Source organism: Eleginops maclovinus, chromosome 11 (assembly GCF_036324505.1).
Source record: "Eleginops maclovinus isolate JMC-PN-2008 ecotype Puerto Natales chromosome 11, JC_Emac_rtc_rv5, whole genome shotgun sequence".
NCBI lineage: Eukaryota > Metazoa > Chordata > Actinopteri > Perciformes > Eleginopidae > Eleginops > Eleginops maclovinus.
This window is the reverse complement of record NC_086359.1, coordinates 15,765,270-15,783,619: the sequence shown is the minus strand read 5'-3', so window position 1 is coordinate 15,783,619 and position 18,350 is coordinate 15,765,270. Positions and strand designations below refer to the sequence as shown.

At 41.3% G+C, this 18,350-nt stretch overlaps 2 protein-coding genes across 2 annotated transcripts; both read left to right on the top strand.

The window, feature by feature from the left end:
* The first annotated feature begins 383 nt into the window (after positions 1–383).
* Positions 384–12,495, top strand: LOC134872169 (collagenase 3). The gene is made up of 11 exons (XM_063895337.1): positions 384–500; positions 5,915–6,171; positions 6,704–6,852; positions 6,923–7,048; positions 7,188–7,353; positions 7,952–7,963; positions 8,882–8,974; positions 9,096–9,232; positions 9,308–9,467; positions 10,177–10,277; positions 11,358–12,495. Exons 1-11 carry the CDS (start codon positions 384–386, stop codon positions 11,492–11,494), a joined length of 1,455 nt encoding a protein of 484 aa, XP_063751407.1. The 3' UTR covers positions 11,495–12,495.
* A 356-nt stretch (positions 12,496–12,851) lies between these two features.
* LOC134871928 (matrix metalloproteinase-18-like) lies at positions 12,852–16,116 on the top strand. Its single transcript, XM_063894945.1, has 10 exons — positions 12,852–12,987; positions 13,204–13,448; positions 13,568–13,716; positions 13,930–14,058; positions 14,165–14,326; positions 14,653–14,782; positions 14,888–15,021; positions 15,119–15,278; positions 15,379–15,482; positions 15,564–16,116. Exons 1-10 carry the CDS (start codon positions 12,889–12,891, stop codon positions 15,671–15,673), a joined length of 1,422 nt encoding a protein of 473 aa, XP_063751015.1. The 5' UTR covers positions 12,852–12,888; the 3' UTR covers positions 15,674–16,116.
* Positions 16,117–18,350: the final 2,234 nt, after the last annotated feature.

The window sequence follows — 18,350 nt, the reverse complement described above, 5'->3', positions numbered from 1 at the left end:
ATAATCCAACTAAACCGTGTAATAAAGTTTAATATTTGCAGCAGTAGAGTGAGGTAGACTCTCTTACCCAAAACTCCCATGTGCATACTGTCTTTGTCGCCACTGTTCTTTCGCATAAAGTGTGCAGGAGACAGGGCCCCTTTACCATGGTTCCAAATGTTTTAATACTGTTACTCCTAAATCTGACACCAAAGACTGAAGATGTTTCTTAATTTTGGGCCAGTTAGGATTATATTCCTACTCGGAGCTTGGTGTTTCTTTGAAGAGACATTAAAGAAGACCCTTGCTCTTGTCGGGACAGGAGCACACATAATTAACAGGTGGCCCACACAGCTGCACAGCTCAGAGACAGGCTGACTTGCTGGGACTGCTGCCTGTTAAACATGAAGATGCTCTGGCTCGGTCTACTGACTCTTGTCACAGCCTCACCTCTCCGAACCCCCAACCTGCCCTCACAGCCCCACGCCGGACCCTCTGAAGCTGACCAGGAGTTTGCAGAGGTATTTAGGTGTGCATGGAGGAGCCCTGTCGGGTGTGCAGGTGTGTGTGCAGGGATTATATAGCCACACTACCTCAACCAGAGAGGAGCTTTGCTCATGTATGGTTGGATGGTTGGTTGGTTGGTTGGTTGGTTTAGATTTCCTTAAAAGTTCTAAATTGACCTTTTGAGCTTCTGATAGGATCTGTCTTGATACCTTGTAATCTATGGCAATTTAAAACATCTGTGGGATTATTTATGTGGGAAATTAAAAAGTAAAATGTATATATATATGTGTGTGTGTGTGTGTGTGTGTGTGTGTGTGTGTGTGTGTGTGTGTGTGTGTGTGTGTGTGTGTGTGTGTGTGTGTGTGTGTGTGTGTGTGTGTGTGTGTGTATGTGTGTATATATATTTTACTTTGTAATTACTGTGACATTTTTTTTAATGAAGTAAAAACATGTACGCATTAAAACAGGAACAGCAATATTACTTATGTTGGAAAATGTTTTGATAAATTCATGATTTGTAATGGATGCATGATAAACATGTGTCAGATGATATTTAGTACTTTTTGTCTTTTGGTATAAGTTTAAAAGAAAATAATTGTGTAACGAACTACACTGAACAAATTACACTGAAATGTTGACTTAAATGTATTGTGACACAGATTTCTCAGGAATTTGTGAGGTTAGTTGAAACAATAATATTAAAATGAACCTATTTTTAATTTAAGCTCAATATTATTGATTTCAACTAACCTAATACAGTTTTAGGAAATGTGTTGACATAATACTTTTAATTAATGTGAACGTTTCATTTCTTTCAGTGTATGTTGACAGCTGCTAGTGTCTTTAAAAATAAAATCCCATAAAAGAACTGCAGTGAAATCAGAGGCTGCAAGTGTCTGTGGACCACGCAGTTGTTGACACCTACAATTACAGTACCGTACTGTGACATTTGAGCATTATTATTAAGGGTTTGAGAAAATGTTTGGAATGTTTTCTGTAAAGACTGTAAGGCCAAGTTAGCGTAACGGTTGCCCATCACCTTAAACAATAGGGCAATTCAAAGTGCATTATCTGAGACAGAAAGGCAAGAGAACATAATACAAAAACACAAGGCCACAAAACATAGGCTATTGAAAAGAGTAAATGAAAGTAATAAAGCGGATAAAAACCAACTGAAGTAGTGTACGAGACCAGGCCATAGAATGAAATGTACAGTGCAGGGGAATATCTTAACAAGTAAACCTAAGTTCAACATATGAACATCCATCCATCCATCCATCTTCTCCCGCTTTTCCGTCAGGGTCGCGGAGGTAACAGCTCCAGCAGAGAGCCCCAAACTTTCCTTTCCCTGGCCAAATCAACCAGCTCTGACTGGGGGATTCCAAGGCGCTCCCAGGCCAGTGAAGAGATATAATCCCTCCACCTGGTCCTAGGTCTACCCCTCGGTCTCTTCCCAGCTGGACGTGCCTGGAACACCTCCCTAGGGAGGCGCCCAGGTGGCATCCTCACTAGGTGCCCGAACCACCTCAACTGGCTCCTTTCAACGCGAAGGAGCAGCGGTTCTACTCCGAGTCCCTCCCGGATGACTGAACTTCTCACCTTATCCCTAAGGGAGATGCCAGCCACCCTGCGGAGAAATCCCATTTCGGCCGCTTGTATCCGCGATCTCGTTCTTTCGGTCATGACCCATCCTTCATGACCATAGGTGAGGGTAGGAACGAAGATGGCCCGGTAGACAGAGAGCTTTGCCTTCTGGCTCAGCTCTCTTTTCGTCACAACGGTGCGGTAAAGCGACTGCAGTACCGCTCCCGCTGCTCCGATTCTCCGGCCCATCTCACGCTCCATTGTTCCCTCACTCGAGAACAAGACCCCGAGATACTTGAACTCCTTCACTTGGGGTAAGGCTTCATTCCCTACCTGGAGTGGACAATCCATCGGTTTCCTGCTGAGAACCATGGCCTCAGATTTGGAGGTGCTGATCCTCATCCCAGCCGCTTCACACTCGGCCGCGAACCGATCCAGTGAGTGCTGAAGGTCACAGACCGATGAAGCCATTAGGACCACATCATCTGCAAAAAGCAGTGGTGCAATCCTTAGCCCACCGAACTGCAAACCCCCTCCCCCACGACTACGCCTCGAAATCCTGTCCATGAATATCACAAACAGGATTGGTGACAAAGCGCAGCCCTGGCGGAGGCCAACCCTCACCGGAAAACGGTCCGACGTGCTACCGAGGACTCGGACACAGCTCTCGCTTTGGGAGTACAGAGATTGGATGGCCCTAAGCAAAGACCCCCTCACCCCATACTCCCGCAGCACCTCCCACAGTATCTCCCTGGGAACCCGGTCATACGCCTTCTCCAAATCCACAAAGCACATGTAGACCGGATGAGCGTACTCCCAGGCCCCCTCCAGGATCCTTGCGAGAGTGAAAAGCTGGTCCGTCGTTCCACGACCAGGACGAAAACCGCATTGTTCCTCTTCAATCTGAGGTTCGACAATCGGCCGGACCCTCCTTTCCAGCACCTTAGAGTAAACTTTCCCGGGGAGGCTGAGTAATGTGATGCCTCTGTAATTGGCACACACCCTCTGATCCCCCTTTTTAAAGAGAGGAACCACCACCCCGGTCTGCCACTCCTTCGGTACTGTTTCCGACTTCCACGCAATGTTGACAAGACGTGTCAACCATGACAGTCCCTCAACACCCAGAGCCTTCAGCATTTCTGGGCGGATCTCATCCACCCCCGGGGCTTTGCCACTGTGGAGCTGTTTAACTACCTCAGTGACTTCCCCCCGTGAGATTGGAATTGATCCCCCTTCATACTCCAGCTCTGCCTCTAACATAGAGTGCGGAGTTGTCGGATTCAGGAGTTCCTCAAAGTGTTCCTTCCACCGCCCTAACACACTATCAGTTGAGGTCAACAGCGCCCCATCCTTACTGTACACAGCTTGGATGGTACCCTGCTTCCCCCTCCTGAGGTGCCGGACGGTTTTCCAGAACAACTTTGGTGCCGACCGAAAGTCCTTCTCCATGGCTTCTCCGAACTTCTCCCACACCCGCTGCTTTGCGTCGGCCACGGCTGAGGCTGCTGCCCTTCGGGCCTGTCGATACCTTGCAACTGCATCAGGAGTACCCAGGGATAACATATCCCGGAAGGCCTCCTTCTTCAGTCGGACGGCTTCCCTAACCACCGGTGTCCACCACGAGGTTCGCGGGTTACCGCCCCTTGAGGCACCTAAGACCTTGAGACCGCAGCTCCCCACCGCAGCTTCGGCAATAGAAGCTTTGAACACCGCCCACTCTGGTTCAATGTCCCCAGTCCTCCACAGGGATGCCTGAAAAGCTCCGCCGGAGGTGTGAGTTGAAGGCTTCCTGGACATGGGACTCCTCCAGACGTTCCCAGTTCACCCGCACTACACGTTTGGGCTTACCAGGTCTGTCCAGAGGCTTCCCCCGCCACTCGACCCAACTCACCACCAGATGGTGATCAGTTGACAACTCCGCCCCTCTCTTCACCCGAGTGTCCAAAACATGCGGCCTCAGATCCGATGATACGATTACAAAATCGATCATGGACCTTCTGCCTAGGGTGCTCTGGTACCACGTACACTTATGAGCATCCTTATGTTCGAACATGGTGTTTGTTATGGCCAATCCATGACTAGCACAGAAGTCCAGTAACAAACCACCACTCCGGTTCAGATCAGGGGGGCCGTTCCTCCCAATCACGCCCCTCCAAGTGTCTCCATCATTGCCCACGTGTGCGTTGAAGTCTCCCAGCAAGACTAAGGAGTCCCCTTCAGGAGCCCCATACAGGACTTCTTTCAGGGTCTCCAAGAAGGCCGAATACTCTGAACTGCTGTTTGGTGCATAAGCACACACAACAGTCAGAGTTTTCCCCCCCATGACCCGCAGGCGTAGGGAGGCGACCCTCTCGTCCACTGGGGTAAACTCCAACAAAGCGGCACTCAACCGGGGGCTTGTGAGTATCCCCACACCCGCTCGGCGCCTCACACCTTGGGCAACTCCGGAGAAGAATAGAGTCCAACCCTTATCCAGAAGTAAGGTTCCAGAGCCGACGCTGTGCGTAGAGGTGAGCCCCACCAGATCCAACTGGTAACGCTCCACCTCCCGCACAAGCTCCGGCTCCTTCCCCCCCAGAGAGGTGACATTCCACGTCCCCAAAGCCAACTTCTGCCGCCTGAGTCTGGTCCGTCGAGACCCTCTGCTTTCACTGCCACCCTTCTGGCAGCGCACCCGACCCCATCGTTGTTTCCCGTAGGTGGTGGGCCCGCGGGACGGAGAAGCGGAGGTGTTGCCCACGTTGCTTTTTCGGGCTGTGCCCGGCCGGGCTCCGTGGCAAGCCCGGCCACCAGACGCTCACTGACGAGTCCTCCTTCTGGGCCTGGCTCCAGACGGGGACCCCGGGCTTCCTCCGGGCCGGGTATCCTCGCTTCCAAGTGTGTTCATTCATGAAGTCTTTTTGAACCAATCTTAGTCTGGCCCCTTACCTGAGACCAATTTGCCATGGGAGACCCTACCAGGAACACCAGGTTCCAGACAACACAGCCCCCAGGTTCATCGGGGCACACAAACCTCTCCACCACGATAAGGTGCTGGTTCTCGGAAAGGCATATGAACATATGAATAAGTGCTATTTAAATTTTGAGCTTGTGAGGTCATTATAATCATCAAATAATTTCAAAGCATGCAGTAATATAATAACACCGTTTTGCATTTCTTTATATAGCTTTGTGCACTCATATAATTTGCATTTGTGTATAAAGGTTTTGTGGCTTTAGACATATGTTGTGTATGCATGCATACTCATTATGTATTGACATTATATTTATAAGAATGTTTGACCTAATGGACATCAATGGGATGAATATCAAGTATTATAATATATTATTGTTTCTAGGTTATAACTTTAATGTCGCATACAACAATAAGAAATGTGTGTCTCTGAGACTTTGTGAAACCTTTCTGTTGAGAATATTCCTGCACACATTATAATTATTATTACATAACTGCAGGCTACGTTTTTTTAGTGAGAAAATCTTATCAGAAGCTAAAATATGAATCACTGTTATTTACTCTACTATGAGAAGTGATGTGACCCATTCTCAGTGATGATTCAGCATTCTGAGTCAAATCAGTAGAATATTGAGTCATCTTTTTACTGTAATTCAGAATACCAGTTGTGTTAATGCTGATGGGACATAAGTTTTCAATATGGATGTTTAATTATGAACATACTTGGATTTTTGGCCTGGTTTATGCTCTTTACTGTTTGTCATGTAATGAAAATAAAATAAAATACCACACTGTATCAGCATATCGATGGTGTACAACAGCCAACCATACATGCATTAACTTTTCATTGATCGCAGTAATGCACTCTTTTGAATACCGACTTATCCGCAGAAATATCTACGGCACTTCTATGGCTACAAGACCAAGTCCGAGAGACACAAGAGAACTACAGACAAAAATGAAGGTGCTGATTGGCAGACCGGACTCTGTGATAAGATCCAGAAGATGCAACGCTTCTTTGGTTTGCTACCAAGTGGAGAGCTGACCAATGAGACTCTGGCAGTGATGAAGAGGCCACGCTGCGGTCTGTCGGATGTGGAACAATTTGGGGAAACAATTCGCTGGAAGAAGAGCACACTCAGCTATAGGTAAAAAAATGAAGTGGATGTAATTTTTAATGACAAGCAATCATCAGGCTAAATAACAGTGGTATTCAAGCACACCAGTAGTTTTAGCTAAATGCTAATACAAGCATGGCAACATGAACACATTTTTGTCGTAGATGTGTTTACCAAGTTGCATGGCAAAGTTGTTGGCATTTCACTTAAAACCAATGTGAACCTGACAAACCTGATGTAAAAGGAAAAAGCAGGGTGAACCACCATATTCAGTAGGATTTATCCTCAGGAGATGATGAATGTCTGACAAAAAACTCCAATCCATCCAAGCAATCCATCCAAGCATTGCCAAGATGTTTCAGTCCGGACCAGAGTGGGGTCTGGCTGACCAACAAATGGACTTATCCATCCATGGAGCAATGCATGACAAAAGATTTAGCCTGTAGCAGATGGATGAAAAAATTAAAAAGACAAAAAGCACTAAATGCATCAGATAAAGTATTAGTAATTAGTAAAGAATAATTACATTACGTAGTTCTTAGATGATATCTTTTCTCCTCAGGATCGCTGGCTACAACCTTCCCTTCTCAACCTCAAAGGCTCAAAAAGTCTTCAGGGCGGCGTGGATGCTGTGGTCCAACGCTGCACCGATAAAATTTCGCAAACGGAGCAGGAAAGAGGCTGATATCGTCATCTCATTCCACAATGGCGGTGAGTATTACCGACAGACATGGCATACAGGAAACCAAAGTGTAACAGTGATTTGCCTTGTTAATAACAGATCATGAAGACGGCTCACCATTTGATGGCAAAGGAGGAATTTTGGCTCATGCCTTCCTGCCTGGGTTTGGTATTGGTGGAGACGTACACTTTGATGCAGCTGAAGACTGGAGTCTAAATTCTACGGGTACAGCACCAGAGTTAGATCTCTCACATAAACAAACAAGTACATTAGGTTGACTTAAGGGCTGGTTTGACATTTTTCTCTCACTGACATTTAAATGTCAAGTGTAACCAACCCTTTTGTTGTCGTGTTCCTGCTCCAGGTTTCAACCTTCTTACTGTAGCAGTCCATGAATTTGGCCATGCAATTGGCCTGCCACACTCTGATGATCCCGGAGCGATCATGTACCCTGCATACAACTTTGCTCCCAATAATGAACTTCTCCTCTCCTTCCGCGATGTCACAGATGTTCAACACCTGTATGGTGAGTTATATATCAGATAGAGTGTGCATATGAAATTATAACATGTGCTTTAATAACATGCACGAAAGAAATTTACACAATGAGTCTTATGTAATCAAACATATTTAGTTCGCCATAATATTTCAATGCTTTGTTCCCACAGTTTAGAGTGGTGTTGAAAACTAAAATCCACCACATCCTCTTTTTTATGTTTCATCATTAGACGTTCGAAATGTCTTCAGTAACAGTGAAGTCTTAAGTGGTTAGTGTCAATACTTAATTCTCAACGCCAACTACTCACGGTCTTATATTGTCTATCTGCTGTCATATTCTGACTGTTTTGTTGCCTGTTTTTAAAGCATATCTGAGTGTTTTGTTTTTATAGTCTCAAAGTGACTTATAAACTCATAAATGCATGAAACTTTAGTAATTGCAAAATGGTTAAATCACATTAGCATATGCAATTTATTTCATACGCCAATAGACAGATTTCATATGAAAGCCTACAAATACACTTCTTGCAATTGAGCTCACAAAAGCAGCTCAGGAAGAATAAAATCTTAATGGGGTTGCTTAAACTGGCTTCTGTCAAGGTTTTGCTATGTTAAATATTTGACTGAAAGAAGATCAACAATGTTATTCTCTCTGTAGACTTCCTTGATTCTTGCTTTAAATCAATTATTTGTAAATGATATATCAGTCTGAAGTACTATTCTTGCATCCCACTTTTTACATTAATAGTTAAGCCATTGAAAGACTGTAGGCGTAGTAGGAGATCTAATCTTGGTACGGCCTGACTCTGGGCCCGATCAGCACACTTACTGTGGCTGCCGTTACATAAGTTAGATCCAGCACTCCCACTGGGGTTTACACTGGCTGAATTTGAGTTGATACAGGCACTACTCTATCTCTGAAGCCACACCCATTCTCCTCACAGCGGAGTAGTCTCAGTTGCAGGGAGAGAGGGACTGCATGGTGTGCTAGCAATCTCATTTGTATCTCATTTGTGGTCTAATAAACAGTAAATGTATCCAATTCAGTTCTCCAGATCAATATTTTCCAAGTTAATGTAGCTGTCCTATTTCGCTAAGAGTTACAACAAACTCCAACGTGTGAAAAACATTGTGATATTGTGGTTTGAGCTAACATGTTAGTTAAGTACACTTGATGCTAACGTAGACAAATCTCTATAGCTAGATTACGTATAAAAATACTGTTTTGAGTTCACTTAAAGTCATAGACTCTTTGGGATCTGGCTGACTCGCGAAATTGGCTAGCTTGCTAGTGATGTATATTAATGTAACGTTATGGAGCAAAGCAAAAGTGTATAGCCAAGAGTGATTCAAGGCAAGGGCATCTAAGTTTACCTAACTTGTGTAAATTAGAATCATTTTCTGATAGTTACACCAAGAACATTTTCTTGAATAGAAAATAAGAGCCGGATACTTTTTAAAGGCCAGGGTCTTATTTATTCTGTCAAGAATGTACCTAAACTGTATACTTCTGTTGCTGACAGGTATCAGTCCAAAATTTGCTTCAGTGTTTTCAAAAAGACCTCCTCCAAGAACACCTGACAAATGTGATCCACATTTGTCCTTTGACGCTGTTACAGAATTACAACAGGAGGTCATGTTTTTCAAAGATAGGTATGTAAATGTCCCTGTCAAAGTATGTTGACACAAAGGGTTACAGACAGACCTGTTTTTCCCTGCTGCTTTGTACGACAGACAAAAGTTTAAAATTGTGTTTGAAATCACTTATTTTCAGATTTATGTGGCGCAGACATCCTCAGTTTGATGACACAAGGATCACCCTGATTGGCAGTCTTTGGTCAGAAGGTGTACCTAACTACTTGGATGCTGTCTATGAGAATGTGGAGAGGAATGTAAATGTGTTTTTCAAAGGTAAAATAAAGTTTCCTGGGCACATGTACTGTATATACAAATGTATAATGGATATAAATATACTGTATCTTTCAGGTCATCAATACTGGGTAATGAAGCAATTAAAACTTGAGGAGGGATTCCCAAGAAACATCTCGGACTTGGGCTTCCCCTCCAGAATAAAATCTGTAGATGCCGCTCTTCACTTCCGACTAGGCAGCTACACTATATTCTTCACTGGCCATGAGTGTTGGAGGTATTTAATATCCCACCGTTTCCCAACTATAACTATAAGTACTCTTTATACACTTATGTAAAATCATTTTGTGACTGTTGAATGGTGCAAGGTTATCAGCAATTTGGTTGAAAATGATGTGTGATAACAATGAAGGAAACCAGATTCCCAGTCTGTGTTGAAGGAGCTTTTATTGGTGAATTTGATCAAACTGAAATATCTCTCAATTCAGGAAAAATCACGTATAATTTTGCCTATCACAACCAGAAATTGCTTTTGAAAAACATCATTAGGTGCAATATCCAAATAAATGTAATGTGCTTAATGGTCATTTTACTTTAATCATAATCCCACATTTATCTTTAAAAAAATTGCATTAGTGTTATGATTAGCTTTTGTGCTGTATAGCCTCTCAAAGAATTGTCTGCTACTATATTTAGAAATAATGTTGATGCTAGCCTTTGACTGTAGTCATTTCTAAGTAATAGTATACTTATAACCAACGTTTTCGTGGCAAAAATATGTTGGTAAAACAAAAACATAAATGGCTTTCTGTGAGTTGCTTTGCGATTTCTTACTTGGGTTTTAAGCTAATTAATCATGGGGATTTTTCTGATGTCATTAGACACAACAGGCATTGTGGTTTATCATGCAACATTGTAACCTCCTTGCCATAAAATGTGGAGACAATGCTATACAACCTCATCTTTGTGAACTTTATATACTGTAGGTACAATGAGCAGCAGAAGACGATGGAGGGATCACCAACACCTATAGAGCATCAGTGGCCGGGGATTGCAACTCCCATAGATGCAGCAGTGTTCTTTGAGGGTAGTTAGATCTCCTTCTTATTCCATCTCTTCAATTCACCATGGACAACATTGGGGAGTTCTCGTCATTAGATAAATGATTTTGTGTCACAAAAAGTATCAAGTTAATAAAGTGGGCAAGACTTCCTGCAAGGAGTGGGACTGACGGTCACCTCTGCTTGCAAAGAAAGAAAATATATTAAAAGTAGTGGATCAAATCTTATAATAAATTCTGGAAGCCAACATAAATATGCTTATTCTTGGGATGTGTGATTTCTCATATTTTGATGACGTTAACGTCCAGTATCTAACTCTGAAGAAAACAGGCATGAATCATTTTTGTCTGTCAGACTAGACCAAGTTCCTCCTGTCTGCAAGTCTTAATTTACTTTGGGCAATATATTGACGTACATGCATTGGTGTGTGAGTGTGTGTTTTTGACAATTGTTTATGTTGATGAGTAGTGATGTGTGTGAATGGATAAATGTTGGCATGGGGTGTAAAAGTGCTTTAAATGGTCTGAGGTTAGACTTTTTAAGGTTATTTAAATGTAATTCAATTTATCAATTCATAAGGCTGACCTACCTGTCTACCTAACTGACTCCCTACCTGCCTGCAGTTGTGTCCAGTAATGTTGGCCAAGTGACAGGAGAGAAAAATGAATGAATGTTCCAACTTTTTGACTTTGTCACTAAATCTAGCACATTTTGAAGTTATTGCTGCTAGCTGCTTTCATTGGAAAAGAGTTGGCAACAGTGTGCTTTGTTTGTCATCACATAATACACGGAAAAAACCGAAACGTTGACTTTGATTGAATGTTTTTATAAACAGATTTCATATAACTGTATTAGGTTGGATGAAAGCAATAGTATTTAGTTTAAATAGCTTCAACTTAATATTATTGCTTTTAAATATCCCAATACAGTTATCAGTTGATATAATACATTCAATTAAAGTCAATGTTTCAGTTTTTCAGTGTACATATCTTTTGTGGAAACCACAGACTGATATGCTGCATTAAAAATATCTGTATAGATGCTGGTGCCTAGGAGCACTATGCTAAAACATTTACGAGACAATAATGAATTTCATTCCCCAACAGGACTTGTGCACTTCTTCAAAGGAAACGTCCATTACAAATTTGACCCTAACTCCAAATATGTGACCACCAGCCCTGCCAATGACATGCTGGACTGCAAGAAGAAGGACGACAATGAAATACTGAAAAAGAGGAGATGAGATCACTTGTATTTGCTGTGTGTGAATACGTGTTACAAAACATTTGCAATCAGCCATAACCGCAATGTACCTAAAACCAAATAGGGAAGTGATGGATGATTCCAGGCAGTGGTTAAAAGTCTTACAGTATCTCATTGAGTTACGCAGTCTTGTAATGATGTAATTTGTATCAAAGAACAGTTTTCTTCTGTTGTGTATGATTTTGATACTGATATTTTATGGTGCTTCTGAAACTGCATGACTTTGTGTTTATGTTATAATCAACATTTCTTTTAAAGATACTCCAGAAATCATTACACTTATTTCTGCGGTTCTACCTTTTGCTTCATTGTGACATGCTTTTCTTGCAACTTTTTCATCCTCTCCAAATGTGTCTTCATATACTGGTGTTGATCAATAAGCCTGAGAACAATATAGTTGAATACATTACTGCTCCTCCGTGTTCACTATTATGAAACTGTTACAAAAATGTAGCTTTCCACTAACATTGGTGTACAAAGTGGGTGTTGATTATTAGAGAACTATCTCTATGGATGGAAAATAACCACCTGGAGCTGACTCACAATGATCCTCCAGAAAAAAAGTTAAATAAGCCTTTGCAATATAACACTCATTTATATGTTATACAATAAACTAAAATGTCTTCATAAACCCAATGCGAGATGCAGTAGAAACAATGTTTAAGCACAAAATATTGAATAAATATAACGGCACAGCATATTGAATGAATATGAATGAAAAATAAATGGACATCAATCACATAATGGCAATCACTGCTGTAAAATGTATCCATGTTATTGGCGCCCTAAAAAAAAAACAATTGAACATTTTATTCAACCTTTGAGAATATAATATTATGTCTTTTTATTCATGATATATAAGGTTATCATTTGTGGTTGTGTTTGTTAACTGGTTCCAGAAAAAAAAAACATCCTATTTACAAATTGAAATTGTTTGTAAGATAAGATAAGATGAGACAAGACGGACCTTTATTTTTTCCTCGTGGGGAAATTCAGGAGTTTACATCTGTATATGTGTTAAAAATTATGCAAAATAAAACACATTTCAAGCTAAATCTGAATGTGAATCTTATGATGTCTTATGGTAAGTTTATGTAATTGTTACAATATTATTTTCCCACCAATAAAATTCCCATGAATAACATCCAAATACAAATGTTATTTCATCAGACCGATAGTGCCTTGTAATGGGATTTTTTTTGGGGGGGTGAGCAATCAAAGCATAACTTCCTGTCCTAACCATAAAAGGAATATTGAGTCACTCACTGAAGGACGTAGTTGCTCAACACGCCCTGTCGCTCTGAAACCCTCTGCCTATATAACAGCTGCCCTCAGGACAGAAACACAACATATACTTGAGATTGAAACGAAAACATGAAGACTTTCAATCTGTGCACCCTGCTGAGCCTGGCGCTCACAGTTTACTGCATGCCACTATCACAGATTACTGAGCAAGATGAGGAACTTGCAGAGGTATGTAGGCCTATGCTTGCTTTATCTTTTATTGCCATAAAGTCTAGGTGAAACTTTACCCTTCTAAGAATTCTGAATGTGCTAGCTGTACAGGAAAAAGTCTATCTGCTGTCAACAGTTTTTTGCATACTAAAATACAGATTCCTTCTTCCTAGACAAGTGTTTATAGATTTTGCAGGTGCAGTAACTATCAAACGTGTGTTTTCTCTCTTGCAGAGCTACCTAAAGAAATTCTACAACCTAACAGAGGAGACCGGTCCTTCTTCCAGGCGGGGGGTCAGCCCAGTGAGCAGGAAGCTGAGTGAGATGCAGAGATTCTTTGGCCTCCATGTCACCGGGACGCTGAATGCTGACACCATGGCAGTGATGAAAAAACCTCGCTGTGGTGTTCCGGATGGAAATCTTGCCAGTTACTCCACATTTGGAGATCACTCGTGGCAGAAAAACAGCCTTACCTACAGGTGACTGATCTAAAGAGAGAATGTGTCTGAAAGAGTCTCTTTAGGAGGTCTAGCTCTAAATTCTGATTCTCATCTGATTCTGTAGTAATAATGTTCTTGACTTTTGATCTGTCCCTCAGGATAGAGAACTACACTCCAGACATGTCTGTGGCAGAGGTAGATGATTCTATAGAGAGAGCGCTGCAGGTTTGGGCCAAAGTCACTCCTCTGAGATTCACAAGAATCTACAGTGGCACCGCTGACATCATGATCTCCTTTGGCCGGCAATGTGAGTACAGAGAACTTCTACTTTGCCTTCCGCAGTTATATACTATGTCTTTGCGCAGGTTATTGGTTGTCCCTTCCCATTGAGCATCCTTCTCTTAACCTTAGGGGAAAACCTGTTTATGATTTGCTGTTTTTTTTTTTTACATGTATTTATGTATTTATTGTATGTCTATTTGTTTGGCAAAACCTGACCTGAGTATGTTCTTGTTACCAGCACACGGTGATTATTACCCCTTTGATGGCCCTGGTGGTACTCTTGCCCATGCCTTTGCCCCATCCCCTGGCATTGGTGGAGATGCTCATTTTGACGAGGATGAAACCTTCACTTACCGTTCAAACAAAGGTCGGTTTGCTATTTATGTACAGCGTAGTGTGTCATGCTAACTACTGTCAATTTTGACATGATATTATCTTGTAAGGCTAACCTGTATGTGTGTTTTCTGCTGTAGGCTACATCCTCTTCATGGTGGCTGCCCATGAGTTTGGCCACTCCCTTGGCTTGTCTCACTCTGATGATGCTGGTGCTCTCATGTACCCTACGTACACATACAGAGATCCTGAAACATTCGTCCTGCCCCGTGACGATGTCAACGGCATCCAGTCTATCTATGGTGAGTCCAACCTGCTGAGCAATTAATGCTTACACTGGAAAAACGGAAATGTTGAATTTAATGAATGTATTATGCCAGCAGAATTCACATAACCGTATGAGGTTAGTTGAAAGCAATAATATTAAGTTTAAATAATAATATAAGGTCCAAGTCAATATCATTGCTTTCAACTAACCTCATACAGTTAATAAAGTCAACGTTTCCGTTTTTTCAGTGTATTTGCACTCGGACATTCTCTTCGGGATGCCGCTCAACTGTTTGGGCTTTTTTGAATTGTAAATCTGAGCTTTCTGAATACCTGGTGACTCATTTTGTTTATCCTTCAGGCCCAAACCCTGATATAGATTCTTCTGGAGAGGAACCACTGCCCCCCACCACTCCTGATGCCTGTGACTCAACATTGGTCTTGGATGCTGTCGCCACCCTGCGAGGAGAGACGCTCTTCTTCAAGGACAGGTAACAGACATCCTGCAGAATGCTCAAATATCTGAAACCTGACGTCCATCGTTTTCTCTTCATTCAAGAGCTGACTTACTCATTCTTGTTCTTGTGTGTTCTCAGCTTCTTCTGGCGAAGCCACCCTCAGAGCAGCGCACCTCAGCAGAGTTTCATCACAAGCTTCTGGCCCGATGCTCCCTCCAACATTGACGCAGCTTATGAAAGCCAACACTCAGACAAAGTCTATCTCTTTAAAGGTTTGTTTTATCCTAACATAAAACTGTTTTTAAGATTGCATTATTCATCTTTACATGCATATAATAAACTATTTTTATTGTCTTAATCTCTATACAGGAGATAAAGTTTGGGCTTTCAGTGGATATGATTTTGTAAGTGGCTATCCTAAACCAATATCCAGTTTTGGTTTTGCCAAAAGTGTGACGAAAATTGATGCAGTCTTTCATGACGAGGACTCTCGCAAGACTCTGTTCTTTGTAGGAAGCAATTACTACAGGTGAGCTCAGATTATGTGACATTTTTCAGGTGAATTATTAAGGTAATGATGACCGTTTTCAAATGGTGAATTGGTGTAATGACTGTCTGTGTTTCCTCAGTCATGATGAGGTCAAAAACACTATGGACAAGGGCTTCCCCAAGCGAGTGGATACAAAATTCTCTGGCCTGACCGGCAAGGTGACTGCGGCCTTCCAGTACAGACGTGAGAAGCATTTTTAGTCAAGATTACTGAAATTAAAGAAAAACTTGATGCAGAAACTAACATTGAGTATCTGTTCTGCAGATTTTACCTACATCTACAGTGGAAAACACATGTTTGAGTACAGCCTGAGTTCCGGGAAGCTGTTCCGCGTGCTGAACAACAACTACTTCCTGCCCTGCACTAACTTCTAAAGCACTTTTTATGTTGTTCATGTGACCAATCCGAATGACGATGAAGGAAACAGTGTTAATTGGATTGCTTTTATATAGCATTTTTCTACTCTTAGCAAGCACTCAGAGCCCTTAACACAGATCACCTGCAATTGGGGTTAAGGTTTGATCCAAAGGTCTATAATTTATAATAATATATTTTATCATTTAAACATTTGATGTTACACATTCCCGACTATATACTGGATATATTATGCTCTTCATTGCTTAATTATCTGTTTATCTCAGGCTATTAATGTAATTTGCACTGATTAATTGTTGCTATTATTGCTGTTATACTTTTCTATTGAATGTATGTTAACTGTGGAGCTCTAATTCTTCTTTCTTTTGAAACATTGTCATTGCCATTTGCACATGTATGCACACATTTGAAAGGTCTAAATAAAAAAAACATACATTTCTAAGTATGTTTTGTTGTTATTTTACGTATGGGATCAAACAATCCTGTTTGCCAGTGCATGTGCATTTACTTGATAACACTAAGAATAACATACCCAAGAGTATATAAAGAACAATGTTGCTACTACAGTGAGTTTACACCTAAATGTGTTGATCATGAATACAGCCAATGTAAGGATGATACATTGTTTTAATATTCTGGTCCTGTTTGCATTCACAAAGGGGAAAACTTAAGCTTTCCAAAAAATGTAAACAAAAATTGTCTGTGGAAAAAGATATCAAATTATTGGTAGTACCTAGTTAGCTCCTTACATAACTTATTGGTTGTCTTGAGTTCAGTGATCTAATTTCCCACACAGTGACAAGACAATGCGTCCACTAACCCAAACAAACTGCACCAAAGGGGGTTGCTTCAGGGTTCAGTTACACAGGACTGCACAACACTATTGTGAATGTGCATTAAGGGACTATTTTGAGCTGCAGGTGCTGGTAAACGAAGTGTTAAAGAACCACCAACGTACTGTAACAGGGCTGCACCTTCTGTGATACTTTTTGTTGTTGTAGTAATCCAATCTTTTTCATGTTAGAGTCAGTTTCCTAAAGCTGAATGAAGCTAATACCTCTTACAATGCCTGTTTAATGTAGTCAATATGATTAACGACAGACTGTGCGACCTTATCCTAACGTTTTTGTCCTCACATACACACAGGGAAAAGGATTTTACAAAGGGTATAACATTCCAATTTACTGTGAATTTACCAGATGGATGCAGAGGTCCTCAGGTGTGGAAAGGGATTGATAATACGACACTAAATTCTTAAAGCAGAACTTATGAAACCAATATGTCAGATAATGGCTGTAGACTTAACGTTTACTTTACTCTGAAATTGATTTATATTTGCCGTTATTTTACCTATATTTGTTCTGATTTTTAGAATTCGGCCCTCCGAAAAGGCTTGACAGGAAGCACACTGAAGCAGTAAGTCGTGTTTTTATCCTCTGTCTTCTTTTATTTTATTATAAAATGACCACAGGTGACCACAGGTCATAAATCTGAAATGATCAAACCACATACAACAGGTTACATAAAATTGCTTACATTAATAATAGCTTAATGCTAGCAAGACCTAGCTCAGCGCTAGCCTGGAATACTAATAGCGTCAGACTATTATGCTAACCGGAGCTAGCTGCGAGCGCTAAATAACACTCTCTCAAGACTGCCTAACAGTGTGGCAAACATCAACACATTATATTTATAAACTACACATCATTAGCAGGCTATTTCCCAGCTAGCTGCTGCTTACCAATGGGCCGTGTGCTTCTGTTGAAACCTGGTTACAACTGCCGTCATCGATAACACCGGAAGCCACACAGACTTTTCAAAATAAACCGAAGAGGCACAAAACCCTTAAATAAATTATTCAGAGCTAAAATAATGATAAAATAATAAAGGTCTTGACAATATTTGTCGGTGCTACTTACTTTAAATCGATGTTAAGGCTGATTAATCAAATGCTTTAGACCATTTAGTTGTCAGGGTTAGTTAATTGTAAAGGATTTGGTTAGTTTGAGGAGTTTGTTAAGTTTCTGTATATGAACTTTACAGTTCTAGATGAGATAATAATATTTATTGTAAATGTTTATGTTTAGAGTCTGGGCCTCTATTTTCAAGGTTCATATAGCTTATCGGGATGTCCCATTTCACACAATTCAAAATGTCTTATGAGTGTATCTTTTAAACTTGTGGATAAATGAATTTATTAATAATAATTGAAGTCCTGTGTCTGACGTTGGCTATTTGCTTCTGCTCTACACTGAGGTCATATTGCGGTTTTTGCTGGCAATTCAATACCAATCAACAACATTGCACTGTTGCAGTTTGCATTGTCTTCGCTGTTACCATCATAAGCTGCTAGCCACTGTTTGAATCATAACATGTTTCACACAGACAGGGTTGGTTCAGAGAGTTCTACAGTAAGGTACAATCAGTGCAAACTTGCACTAAAAATGAGTCGGTTGTCCGCCATGTTTTTTCTTTTCACACCGGGAAAGTTGACGATCATGTGACATGGGAACTGGCCATTGGACATCTGTAGGAAACAATTACAGATTGGGTTGAATTACCATGTATGCAGTTTGCCCCTCTGGCCAAATGTTTTAGTATCCCGTAATGTAGAATTTGATTGGCTGTTGCCCTTCTTCCTTCCCTTTAAGAATCTGGTTTAATGTTTGATCGGGG

What these genes read in the sequence shown, in the direction of transcription:
- LOC134872169 (XM_063895337.1), top strand. Translation starts at nt 384, where the DNA reads ATGAAGATGCTCTGGCTCGGTCTACTGACTCTTGTCACAGCCTCACCT. An exon ending in CTGACCAGGAGTTTGCAGAG is followed by an intron (nt 501 to 5,914) that starts GTATTTAGGTGT and finishes ACTTATCCGCAG; the next exon opens with AAATATCTACGGCACTTCTA. An exon ending in CATCTCATTCCACAATGGCG is followed by an intron (nt 6,853 to 6,922) that starts GTGAGTATTACC and finishes TGTTAATAACAG; the next exon opens with ATCATGAAGACGGCTCACCA.
- LOC134871928 (XM_063894945.1), top strand. Translation starts at nt 12,889, where the DNA reads ATGAAGACTTTCAATCTGTGCACCCTGCTGAGCCTGGCGCTCACAGTT. An exon ending in AAAAACAGCCTTACCTACAG is followed by an intron (nt 13,449 to 13,567) that starts GTGACTGATCTA and finishes TCTGTCCCTCAG; the next exon opens with GATAGAGAACTACACTCCAG. An exon ending in GATCTCCTTTGGCCGGCAAT is followed by an intron (nt 13,717 to 13,929) that starts GTGAGTACAGAG and finishes TCTTGTTACCAG; the next exon opens with CACACGGTGATTATTACCCC.